This window comes from Podarcis bocagei (assembly GCF_964188305.1).
Source record: "Podarcis bocagei genome assembly, chromosome: 2".
Classification (NCBI taxonomy): domain Eukaryota; kingdom Metazoa; phylum Chordata; class Lepidosauria; order Squamata; family Lacertidae; genus Podarcis; species Podarcis bocagei.
The window spans coordinates 110571703-110584611 of record NC_138126.1 but is presented as its reverse complement, the minus strand read 5'-3'; the positions used below and the strand labels follow the sequence as shown (position 1 = coordinate 110584611).

Below are 12909 nucleotides of genomic sequence, written 5' to 3'. Positions count from 1 at the left end.
CAGATATTGAAGAATAAAAACTACCCCTGAGTGGCAGTCTTAACATATCTGGATGTAAAAAAAAAAGAATTCCGTTCAAACAATGTGATAAGAAATGCACCTGAAATCTGAAATTAATTGCCAACCTTCATCCCTGTTACCCTACATGCTTTGAGGCAGTTTTGGGCAAACCATTTCCACCTGCCCTAAACCAGACATCAGGTGTGGGGCTGAGAAGGGAAGGCCTTGGCTGGAGAGGGCTTTGTGGGCACTGAAAAGGAATAGTCTGTGAAGGAATAGAATTTTATGTCATTTTGTGGTGGGCTTCTGGTTGGAAAACTTGGGCTGCAAAATGGTTACTTTTGGCTTTAAAGAGTTTTGTGCATATGGGAATAAAAAGTTCAAGGTGAGTTAAAAGTGCCAAGGGGTATCTTGCTCACATCTGCACAGAAGGGTCAAAGATTTATCCTGACAATTAAGGGGGAACAGAAACACAACTGAAACACTCCTCCTGATTCGCTAACATATTTGGTGGAGAAGTGAAAATATTGTGTGTAAGTCAAGCTAGGAAGCAGCCTAGTTGGTCAAAAGATTGCGGAGTCAGAAACTTCAAGAGTGGGAGTTGAGAAGCTGCAAGTGAGAAAAGGACCGAAACCATGAAAAATGTTAAGAGAACAGAGTTGGATACTGCAGGAGAGAACTACGAAGGGATGCAGAAGCTCAATTAAGGGATGCAAATTGATGAGTATTGGCTTAGTTAGGGAAACATTATAGAAGAGGTATAGCAGGATGCATATGTTTGATCTTATGGATAGCTATTCAAACTGTAGAAATAGTTCCCTCCTACTAAAGACATCCACTTGGTGGCAGTGGTGAAGAAAAAGGAGGGGTTGGTGCTTGGCTGATTTGCTTCCCTTCCCTCTCATGTTCCAGGCTGTAGCTTGTGCTCTTTCGCACAGTCCCTTTTGTGAACAGAAAAGCCACAGCACACTAAAAACACTCCACATAATATTGTTTCACAATCAGAGGTCAGAGCCTACTTGCATTGCTGATTCTGAAAATGTAGTGTTGCACTCTCCAGCCCTATTCTGTTACTTGGAATTACGGCAACTTAATGTTTAGTCCAAACACACGGCAGAAAAGATCTCATGGTATGCAGCAAGCAGAGAAAGGTCATTCCCATTTCCTTGTTGGTTTGAAGCCTACACAAACCTTCCTTCTTGAAAGAAATTATTAACACAGAATGCAATTCTTAACATTGCAAACCTTTTAAAAAAAATTTTTTTTAATTGCAAACTTTCTGTTCTCTAATCTATACTAACTAGATGGGAAAAAATCACAACATATTGGAGCCAAGATTCCATTCCGGGAGTGGAAGAAGACCACCATTCACAGAACAGTTTTATCCAGCCTGTTACCTTGAAACAGATATGCTCAACAGAGTTGACAAAGCTCTAACATAATCCGTTAAACCCTTACATACAATTGATTTCCCCATTATTAATCATATTTTACCATTTGTAGTATGTTGAGTGTTGGCAGATAACATGCCTTGAGTGTGTAAGACTCCTTGACATCTCAAGGTCAGTAAGGTAAAGGTAAAGGTAAAGGTACCCCTGCCCGAACGGGCCAGTCTTGACAGACTCTGGGGTTTGTGCGCCCATCTCACTCTATAGGCCGGGGGCCAGCGCTGTCCGGAGACACTTCCGGGTCACGTGGCCAGCGTGACAAAGCTGCATCTGGCGAGCCAGCGCAGCACACGGAACGCCGTTTTACCTTCCCGCTGGTAAGCGGTACCTATTTATCTACTTGCACCCAGGGGTGCTTTCGAACTGCTAGGTTGGCAGGCGCTGGGATCGAGCAGCGGGAGCGCACCCCGCCGCGGGGATTCGAACCGCCGACCTTTCGATCGGCAAGCCCTAGGTGCTGAGGCTTTAGCCCACAGCGCCACCCGCGTCCCCTCAAGGTCAGTAGGACCACAAATTACTTCTGACCATAGAGAGGTTCTTCTGAGAGTAAGAAAAATTGTGGCTTATTTTCTAAGAGTAAATATATACTAATGCATTCATTCAGTATAAGATGGCAATCAAAATAAGGGGTGGGCTTTGAATATAGGCTACTGCTAGAGATGAATAAACTTGGGGAGCCATGAGATAGGGGGTGGGGAGAGAACCAGCGTAACTGTTTTTCCCTCTCCCCAGACTTGCCATATATTACAGAGCTCTGCTGTTGTCAGTGCCTTCACATCAATCTCCAAGTATCAGAATTTATTTCAACAGCAACTCTGAATGCTGCTTGATCCTGGTTTAGGAGACAGACCTAAGGCATTATTATTTACCTGGCAACTCCTCCATAGTCAAGGCCTTCTTCGCCACGAAATTTTATCATTAATCTCTTCCACAGGTCTTTGGGCCTCATCTTCATGACTTGTCTGTAAGACTCCTGGAATTACACCAGATAATACATTTATCAATATTATCATAGTCCTTACTCTGATGTTCCTCTGCTCAAGATCCTAAAGAAAGAACAAATCAGAGTATCCAAAACTTACAGCAGGTGGCATCATAATATATAAGCAGGCATGTGAGGATCTTTTGTCATTGCCACATGCACTTAAAAATGCCTTTTAACCTGCAGGGGTATATTGCCCATTTTCTTGTGCAGCTTACATGAATTGCTAATGTTTTGAGATTATTCTGGGTGTAGTTCTCCGGACGTGAAAAGTAGTTTGGCATAATACATTTGTGGTGAGAAGGTTTTCACAATCCCTGCTGAATGAGAGCACAAGAAGCAATCCTGGTCCAACATGGCTGGACGTTAATTCCTTACAGCCACAAGAAAAGGGGGCAGTTCATACATCAATGCACTGAAACCCGTTTGCGCAGCCCGATTCTATGCCCATAAAATTCAGGCACTTGCTTAATAATAATAATAATAATAATAATAATAATAAATTATTTGTACCCCGCCCATCTGGCTGGGTTTCCCCAGCCACTCTGGGCGGCTTCCAACAAAGATGAAAAATACACTAAAATGTCACAAAGCTCTAACATAATCATGGGTAGGCAAACTCAGGCCCAGGATCTGACCCAATCGCCTTCTAAATCCGGCCCACAGACGGTCTGGTAATCAGCATGTTTTTACATGAGTAGAATGTGTGCTTTTATTTAAAATGCATCTCTGGGTTATTTGTGGGGCATAGGAATCCGTTCATCCCCCCAAAAATATATATAGTCTGGCCCCCCACAAGGTCTGAGGGACAGTGGACTGGCCCCCTGCTGAAAAAGTTTGCTGACCCCTGCTTTAAATTATAGATTGTGCTTCCAAGAAAGCATGTATAGGACTGAAGCTTAGATTCAGTAAAATGATGCCTGACGATACATGTCGGATATACACAACGAATTAAGATTCAGCCTCCTCACTTTATCACATTGCTCACCATGAAATCTCAAAAAGTGTGCTGTTGTTCAGATGTTTCCACATAATCTTTGTCCATTTAGATTGCCAAAAAAAGCAAGAACCACCCCGGCGGCAGGATGTTCCCCCGCATTATTTAACACCTAAGATAACTCTACCGAAAGTTACCTCAAAAATTTCTTCCCTGGAGACTTCTATCCGGCAGTGTCCAGCTTGGGGCTGCTGCTGGGATAGCTCCTGTCTCAGAATCTTGAGTTTCTGCACAAGGTCCCGCTTATACCTGGGCACAGTCAGGCACTCGGCCTCATCTGGAAGCTGGCAGAGCGAGACTACCTGCTGTTGCTGCTGCTGTTGATCCTTAAGTTGGTTCTGACGACTGAAAAGAATGGCAGCTGCTGTCAGTAATTCAAGACTTCCCTTTATTCCCCCCCCCCACAACAAATTAATATGCCTTTCAACCAACATTCTGAGGCAAGTGTCACAATGGTTTCTATGCGAGTGCCCTGCTTTTCCACTAATGTTTCCTAAAGGAGACTAAGAACATATCCATCTGCCTGTCTTGATCGTTTTCAACCAGCTTTGAGGGGTTTTGAACATTTCTGCTAAGCAGATTGCAGCACCATATTGACAACCTGCTGCTCAAAAACTCTTTCATATTTGTTTTGCATGTTTTATCGATGTTCATGTGAATGTTCAGGGTTAGTTCGAGGCACAGTCAATTTAAATTTGATACAGCCTTACATTTTAAAGAAGAATTCGCTTACAAAAACGCTTGTACAGAACATTTGACAAAGATTGTACCTGGGCTAGTCGGGACCACAGGATTGTAAGAAGATTGGTAAGGTGAAAAGGGAAACAGATTGACAAGCACTCAACAGACACAAATAAATGACTATTTTTTATTAGCTATTCTAAAAAATGTATTGAAATGAAGTTCAGGTTGCAACTGGGGAAGGGGGGGAAACCTTTATAAAAAATATTTTCTACGTGAATGTTCCTGGAGATTTGTCATGCCAAATTTTGCTGCACAGTATGTTCTGCGCAGGGAAAGGAGCGTTGAAGTGGCTGCAAGGAAGGCAATCTCCAGGTTAAATGGTTCAGCTTAATCTGCAGTTCTGCAAAATTCTTCAACACACGGGCTGCATGTAAACTCAGAAACATGTCAGGGCTGCATGTAAACTCAGAACAGCAGGCCTTCGTATCCTTACTGAAAGTAAAAGTAGCTATGTTGCCTACAAGAAAAGTTGAAAAAGCCATATTAGCGCAACAAAATCTTTGGGGGGGGGGAACCATTGTGTGTTCCTTTTTCCCAGCAGCCCTTAGTACCACCTGAGATCTGCATAGAACTTAACTGTGATTCATTGTGACATGCAAATGAAGCTCTTGTTAACGGTTTACTGGGAGTGCCCAGGTTGCCCAGGTGTGAGTGTGGGAAGTGAACCTCAACTCCTTGCTTAACATTATGTCCAAACCAGGGATTGCAATTTGTTCCGCTCCAAAATAAACTGCAACTGGTAAGACAATGTTGGTTCTTCGGGCTTGGCTAATTGGTCCACATTCACCATGAAGATCTGTTTCCAGCTATGCCCTTGGGTTGGGGTACAGTGGGATTGACTTACACTTGCCATGATAACGAGCCATGCCTTTTGCTCAGTTATCCATCCGTCTGCCTGGACAGCAGACCCTGAAAGCACTCAGTATGCCAGCAACAAATTATTTACACCCAGTCCACTTTATGCTGAATAATTTAAAAGTTGGCTTTTCTTTTCTTTTCTTTTCTTTTCTTTTCTTTTCTTTTCTTTTCTTTTCTTTTCTTTTCTTTTCTTTTCACACTGACCTCTGAAGTTTCTGTTCTTCCACTGCACAATTCTTAAATTTAGAGTTCCCTAAATTTAACACTACATGCTAAACTTACGTACTTTGAGGTTGGACAGGCAACTGAAGCCATGTATAACTTCACTGAGACAGATACATTTGTTTTTTTAACTAATCTAAAGCTTTGGATATATCGAAACCACAAAAATTATCTCCTCTTTAGTGAAAAGAAGGGAGAAATCATCTTCACATATCTCGCCTTACTGTAGCAGACAGTAACACACACTGGAGAAAATTTATCAGACTGAGGACTTTGCTGATGACACTATTGGACTATTGGTTGGATTTCTGAAATCCTTTCATAATGAAAGACAGATGTATGAATGAAAAAGCTTAAATGTTGTAGCAATAGGCTGAGAAGTGCAAAAAAGATCTGTGATTTTTCAGCTTGAGGTTTATCCTACTGAAAGACAACCTGAAGGTTGTCACAGCTATCTTGGAAATCTATAAGGATCACAATTTTATAGATGTCAATTGGTTACTGCTAGGAAACTGAAAATTAAAAACAACAACAAATGCAAATTACTATCTTAGAATAGTAATATATATTTTTTAAAATTACATTCTTCTTCAGTAGGTAACTACAGACTCCTCAAATATCACACGTTATATTTGAATTCGCTTGACATTCTAGCCAAGAGATGACCACAGCCCTGAGATTTTAATTAACTAATGTTTACTCAGAGTAGACCCATTAAAACCAGTGGGCCTAAGTTAGTCGTGGTCATTAATTTTAATGGGTCTGAGTAAAATCCCCACCCCCCGAAATTTCCAAACAGATTTGATTCTGTAAGAAATAGCTTCCAAAACTATGTGCATATTTGCACATAAGGTACACTAAGCGTTTTCAGATATACTGAAGACAATTTAACTTTTACTTTTTTACCTTCCACAGCCTCCCTTCCTATAAAAAAGTGGTTCCAGAGTCTCATCACTAGTCTAGCTCTGCGGATTCTTATGCCCAGTCACATTCTAACCACCCAGCTTTTGTGGAGTATTTACTTAATGCTATGCAGGTGTTTCCCAAAATAGCATTTAAAAGGTGTTAAAGCGAAGAACAATGAAATAAAATTCCAGGAGTGTCTGAACAAACGGATCGTTCTGTCTAGACAATGGCAATTTTGATTTATATAGTCTCTTCTGCTTTTGGAAACATGGCTAACAGAGTAAAGCAAGGAAGGCATTAAATGCAGAAGTGAATGGAAAGAAGAGCTCAGATGGTGACGAAAAGGCCATTTTATTGCCCTATGTGTTTCAGATTAAAACTCTTCCTCAAGGGCAACTGAATCAGTTCTTTCAAAGTGAAACCAAAAAATCTTGCTGCCAAGAATATTTCAAAGCACTTATTTTGTATTGGTTTAAAATATTAAAGGCAGACAGTGCAGATCACTAAGCTTCTGCAATACCTTGTTGTGTAATTATTCTTCCACATACTCCCTCAATAATATATATTTCAGATTGCTTCTCCCCAGGACTACAAAGTCTCAAGAGATCTTAAGTCAACACAAAGGAGTTATATAACCCAAGGTGGCAGAATCAACCTATTGCACATTCCCAGAGAACCACTTTCATGCTCCAAAACATTAATCTGCATGTGCTGGTGACATCATGAACTCACTTTAGAACCAGGTGCAAGTTAGCCGATAGCCGTGGATCTGTGAATTGCGTTGTTCTGTTGTTATGGTCAACAAAATAAACTCTGCCTGTTGCTGTATTCCGGATCTCCCATCCAGGAGGCAAAGGACCAAGCTCTTCACAATTGATGTTGCTAAGATCCCTGCAAAAACAAACATAAAAATGAGAGAGAGAGAGAAAACCCTCAGTATTTGGCCTCTGAGCCAAACCAGTGTAAAAGTAACATTACAATTCCATGAAGCCTGAGAGTATGCATTGTTTCGGAAACTTGATCTATACAGCTGGAATGTCTACTCTCAAGGAGCAAGCCCACCAAAGGAAAAGAAAAACATACTCTCAGAAAAACATCCTGCTACACTGGTCTTGGAAAAACTGTTATCGCACAACCTATGTTTTTTGCTTTAAGAAGAAAATAACTACATCGGTAATTAATGGGATACTGACTTAAAACGAAAACAAAATCCTTTTTCCTACAGGAGCTGCATGTTCTTAATGCCAGTTTTTAAAAGACATCGGAATAGTTCTGGTTTTTTTAGAAACAGTGGAAGGCTGACAGACACTTTTGTCAATACTGGTGTTTTCCATGAAGATTTATGCATGTGTGCCACAGACAATTTTCGCCAACTAAGAAAACTAGCCACTAGATGTCGTAAAAAATCATAATCCCAGAAGGGTTGTGTCCAGTTATTGCATGACTAGAAAGCAGGCAATCACACAGTCAGGTGGAATCTACGAACACATAAAAATCATTCTGAAAATGGGGTGTTGGTTTTTTTTGTTTGTTTTTTTTAAAGCAAAGCATTTTTAAAAATACATTGAATTTTCCTTAAGGCTCACCATCGCTATCTAGTGTCACATTGTATGTTGCACTTAAAACACACTTAAAACATTTTATTTGCAGCTGTGTAGCAGCTGAGCCCTCAGTCTCCCTTTCCCTCCTCCTGGTCCCCCCCCCCCCCCCACAAATGCTCTCCTGGGGAGTAGGGAGCCTGAACAGAGCTGCTGTGGAAAGGGAAGAAATTGCCTCAAATCAGGCAGGGGGATCTGGGGCTAGTGATTTCAGGCGCTCCATCCCTAAAGCTCCGTATAACACAGCTTTCACTGGACAGGACCTCCCAATCTACTAGAGAGATTAAACATCCTAACCTGTAGCAATGTTTATATCATTCATATCCCATCTTCCTTCCAAGAAGCTCAAGATAGCCTACATGGCTCTCCCCCAAAACTTTGCCCTCACTACCACCCTGTAAAGAAGGGTGGGATGAGAGACAGGGACTGGACCAAGGTCTCTTAATGAGATTCATGGTCGAGTGGGGATTTGAACTCGGATCTCATTGGTCCAAGTCAAATACTCGGATCACTACATCATGCTAGCGCTGCAAGGAACTGAACAAGTTAGCTCTAAATATGTACGCAGCAGGTGATTTACCAAAATTATTTTATGCCCGTGTCAATTAATATTAAAAGAAAAAATGCCTAATCAACATTTCAGCGACCAGCCAGCACTGTGCACACTGTTAAAAAATATTTGAATATTCTGTGCCCAAAAAACCTCCCGTAGAATTCTGAGGCAAGTTGATAAAAATATGCAAAAGTTCCGCACAGGTCTGTTTTAAACTACTCACTTGACACAGAAAGGGAAAGGATGGAAGGCACTAAAATCTGATCAGTGAAAAGTCTTACTATGTCCCTCTCAGATCTCTGTGAATTCACTAAGCACTGCAAACACTACATTGCTTCAGAGTCTAGGGCTATAAGCTTTCTGTTTCTCCTGCTTTAAATTATATCAGAGCTTCTTAGGAGTCTGAATTTTCTGATACCACTTCCAAAATCTGGGCTTGCACAGGTTCACAGATAACATACCTCCTGCCAACAGGCTATTATAGCCAATGTATATATTACTAATTTGATTTGTACAGCAACTTTATTTAACTTACAGCATCAAAGGACAGATTATCCGCTTACCTCGGTACGCGTGGATCATGCCATGTGCTTACACCAGTCTGAGTATGTAGGAAATACACCTGCCCTTGTTGAGTTGTCCTTTGCTCTGCTCATTCAGACGTGCCAATGTGGAAACAAAAGATTGCTTCGTTTACTAATGAAAATCCCATGCAAAAGGTTAACAAGTTCACAGACTTGAAATAACTCTATAAATTCCCTTCCCCTCGAGATTTGTCAAAACCTGAATGTCTTTGCGAAGAACAGTTAAAAAGACTTTCGTGCTTGGTCTAGCTTTAACAGCCAGAGCAAAGCAAGAGTAGAGGTAGCTTAATTTTTAAACGATATATTTCCCCAGTTGGCTATTGTATTCTGGGCTGGATCCAACAAAATTGTTCCCTTAGCAAAACGTGTTTCTGCCGACTCAGCAGGACATTTCCCCCTCTTTCCCCTGTACCCCTCCATCTATTCTGGGGGTTTCCCCTAATCCTCTGGAGCAGCTTGGGGTGGGGTTGAAACTCTCACTTTAGAGGTTACGTTCTCATGTATTCGCCTTATGATTAGATCATAGGGCAGGAGACATATATACAGAGAGGAAGATTACGTGGAAACACTGAGCCATAGCAACAGAAGTGAACTGCAACTTAAAGTGGGTCTCAAAGGATTCTGAAATATTTTATGAACTGAAAATTCTGAAGAATTTCTTTGGAAGCCAAGGGTAGTATAATAATACACGAGTTATTTTTTCCTGAGAATTTTTAACACATATGGAGTTACATTCTTAAACTGGTATAAAAAGTTAAAGATAAAGGACCCCTGGACAGTTAAGTCCAGTCAAAGACGACTATGGGGTGCGTCGCTCATCTCACTTTCAGGCCGAGGGAGCCGGTGTTTCTCCACAGACAGATTTCCGGGTCATGTGGCCAGCAAGACTAAACTGCTTCTGGCACAACAGGACACGGAAATGCAGTTTACCTTCCCACCACAGCGGTACCTATTTATCTGCTTGCACTGGTATGCTTTTGAACTGCTAGGTTGGCAGGAGTTGGGACAGAGCAACGGGAGCTCACCCCATCACATGTATTCAAAGCACCAACCTTCCAATCGGCAAGCCCAAGAGGCTTAGTGGTTTAGACCACAGCGCCACCCGAAGCCCTAAACTTTACCTAAACTGGTGTAACGATAGAGGATCATATTAAGCAGAAAGTTAGAAATTTGCATACTTATGGCCATACCATAAAATACCCTGGACTGGATCCAGACTGAATTAGCCATTGCTAACTTGTTCCATTAGTTTCAATAGGCCCAAAGTAACACACTTTGGTCAGTTCCAACCCATTGCTTTGTACTATAGGATATGTCTCTTAGAATCCTCAGACAGCTAGGTATTTTAAAGGTGTTTATTAGCCTTCAAGGATACAATGAAAAATGCAACACCAAAACTTTCAAAGAGTGAGAAAAGCTTTTTCTCTTGTATTTCTGCACTGCCTTTCATGCAATGGCATTAATGGTGGGACGTAACCTGGAAGTGGTTAGCATTTAATGCAGTTCTCTAAGGCCATTCCCAGTTCCCTCATATCATCTATTGATACTCTGTGCCATATGTCTCTATCACCATCTGCAGCAAAGACTCTGTTCATTAACATGTCTTCCTGGATGTTTCATTAACGCCTGCCCATTTTATTCCTCTACAATGTCTATACAAGGGATCGGAGAGGTACACCAACCAGAGCCAGGTGCAAAATAGTGGCTCATCTTGGTAGTCATAAACTAAGAATTTTAAAACTGGGTGCTTCTGAGCCTAGGAATTTGTGATCAGACCAAGTTCTCAAGTCTTTTCACCCAAAATACCAAGTTTTACACCAAGCATAATTTAGGCGCAGGAAAGCTTTAAAACTGTTGCTATTGCTACATAATTACGATTCAGAAACCACTGCGGCCAGCGAAGGTTTTATGTTCTGTGAGCAAAGCTACCAGAAGCTGAATTCAGATAAAATATTTTAATCTTTATTACCAGTCCCTCAGACGTGCTTAATTTGGGAATGCATTTCAGTTATAACACAGATTTTCCTACACATGCACATTGGCACGAGATATAACTGGAGTGTGCTTTTCTGGACTATAAACATAAATTTGTTGTTTCGTATTTAAAAAAATAACATCTTTAAGCCTTTGAGAAAGAAACATACACAAAATGTGGTTCTCTCTCTCTCTCTCTGTAATATCACCTATTCCATTCAAAAAGTTTTCTGTTCTTCCCTCATCTTGCAGTGAGACTGATTAAATTAGAAGCCTGAGATCTGGACTAATGAATTTCACCACTCCATGGTTCAAGTAAAAGAAGCAACGATCAGAATAGGAATAAACAGGATTTTTCTCTCACACAGCAAAGCTCCAGCACTATACTACATCCATACAGTAATTAAGTCACCAGAGCTGGACTGGGACCAGTATCATGAAAGCGTGAAGGGGGAAGTCCCTCTCATTAGATCTTCAGAATAATAGTCGTTCGAAGTACATAGCCTTTGAAAAACAGACAGACAGATAGTTGTGCAGTTTTAGAAATGCGTACCATATCCTTCCGGTAAATCTGGAGGCGTATGTAGATGGGTCCTGCTCATGTAATTCCTGTGCCTCTGAGACCTCACTCTTCTCTCTGCTAGCCTGGGATCTGATACCTGTCCACACGTCGCGCCATTTATTCCCGTAAGCGGTGTGTTCTCATCCACAAAGCAGCTCAGTGGTCGACCTGGACTTGAATATTCCGATGCTGGCCTGTTAACAGTAATAATGTTTTTCAGACCTCTCTGTTTTAGAGAACTGTCTCTAAACCATAGATTGCCAACCGTTTTGGATGCATGGGGCAATTTGCAAACGGGAGAAATTGTTCTAGGCAACCACACACCCTCAACCGTACTCTCTGGCTAAAAAAAATCACCCTTCTTTCAAGACTCATTTCATCAGCAAGGGCAGGGAATTCTGAGCAAAGTCCTCTGTGAGTACATGTATGCCTGTGGTCACCGCACTGGTGACTCCTAAACTGTGGGTAGCTTCAATTAAAAAGTTATGCATCACTGATATAATACACATGCCGAGGCAACACACAAGTTTGGATTCCAATGCTATTCAGAAGCATGGTAATAAAAATCAAGTGCCGCTTGTGGCCACAAGATGCCCAGAGCTACTTTGCAGAGAAACATATGCCCTGCTTGTATCCTATTACAAACAGAGCAAGTGGGAGAGCGTGCAGCGATAAAGGACCTGACAATATATTCAACAGATGCACAATCTAACAACATAATACGGAATACTTAAAACCAAGCAAGGAGCCAACAGAAAACTGATGTGTGACAACTAATGTACAGACTAATCCTCACTGAATGAAATAATGGCCCAATGGCAGCAACTCAAATATGGACCAGCCCCGATTCCCAATTCCCAATTCCCTTCTCCCAGATTACTAAATTACTTTCCACAAGGAAAACTATACTAACCTGGCTCATAACCAAGTGTCATTTATCTAATACAAAACAGTAATGCCAACATTGCCTTCTTATTTTATAGTTTTCATTTGTGAGGGGCAGGGAACCTTTGGGGGCGAGTGGGCCAGAACCCTATCTGTGGGGCAGGGGTGAGGGGTTTGTGGGAATGGCCTTGCAATATAAACTCTAGTCAGGAAAAGGTAGATAAAGGTAAAGAACCCCTGGATGGTTAAGTCCAGTCAAAGGCGAGTATGGGGTTGAAGCGCTCATCTCACTTTCAGACTGAGGGAGACGGCGTTTGTCGACAGACACTTTCCATGTTATTTGGCCAGCATGACTAAGCTGCTACTAGAGCAACGGAGCACCGTGACGGAAACCAGAGTGCACGGAAACGCTGTTTACTTCCCCACCACAGCAGTACCTATTTATCTACTTGCACTGGTGTGCTTTCAAACTGCTAGGTTGGCAGAAGCTGGGAAGAGCAACGGGAGCTCATCTGGTCGCACAGATTCTAACTGCCAACCACAACGCCACCTGTGTCCCATTTATAAACTCTAGTAATGCATCGCAAGTCCGTTAT

At 41.7% G+C, this 12909-nt stretch overlaps 1 protein-coding gene across 1 annotated transcript in view; it reads right to left on the bottom strand.

Moving 5' to 3' along the window:
* The window catches only part of SMURF2 (SMAD specific E3 ubiquitin protein ligase 2), a 66715-nt gene that overhangs the window by 10191 nt on the left and 43615 nt on the right, over positions 1-12909 (bottom strand). Inside the window, exons 6-10 of the mRNA XM_081183901.1 lie at positions 11420-11622; positions 8872-8956; positions 6890-7048; positions 3565-3772; positions 2318-2421 (exon numbers count right to left, since the gene is read on the bottom strand). Coding sequence (XP_081040027.1) covers positions 2318-2421; positions 3565-3772; positions 6890-7048; positions 8872-8956; positions 11420-11622 — 759 coding nt within the window. The remainder of the gene's footprint in view (positions 1-2317; positions 2422-3564; positions 3773-6889; positions 7049-8871; positions 8957-11419; positions 11623-12909) is intronic.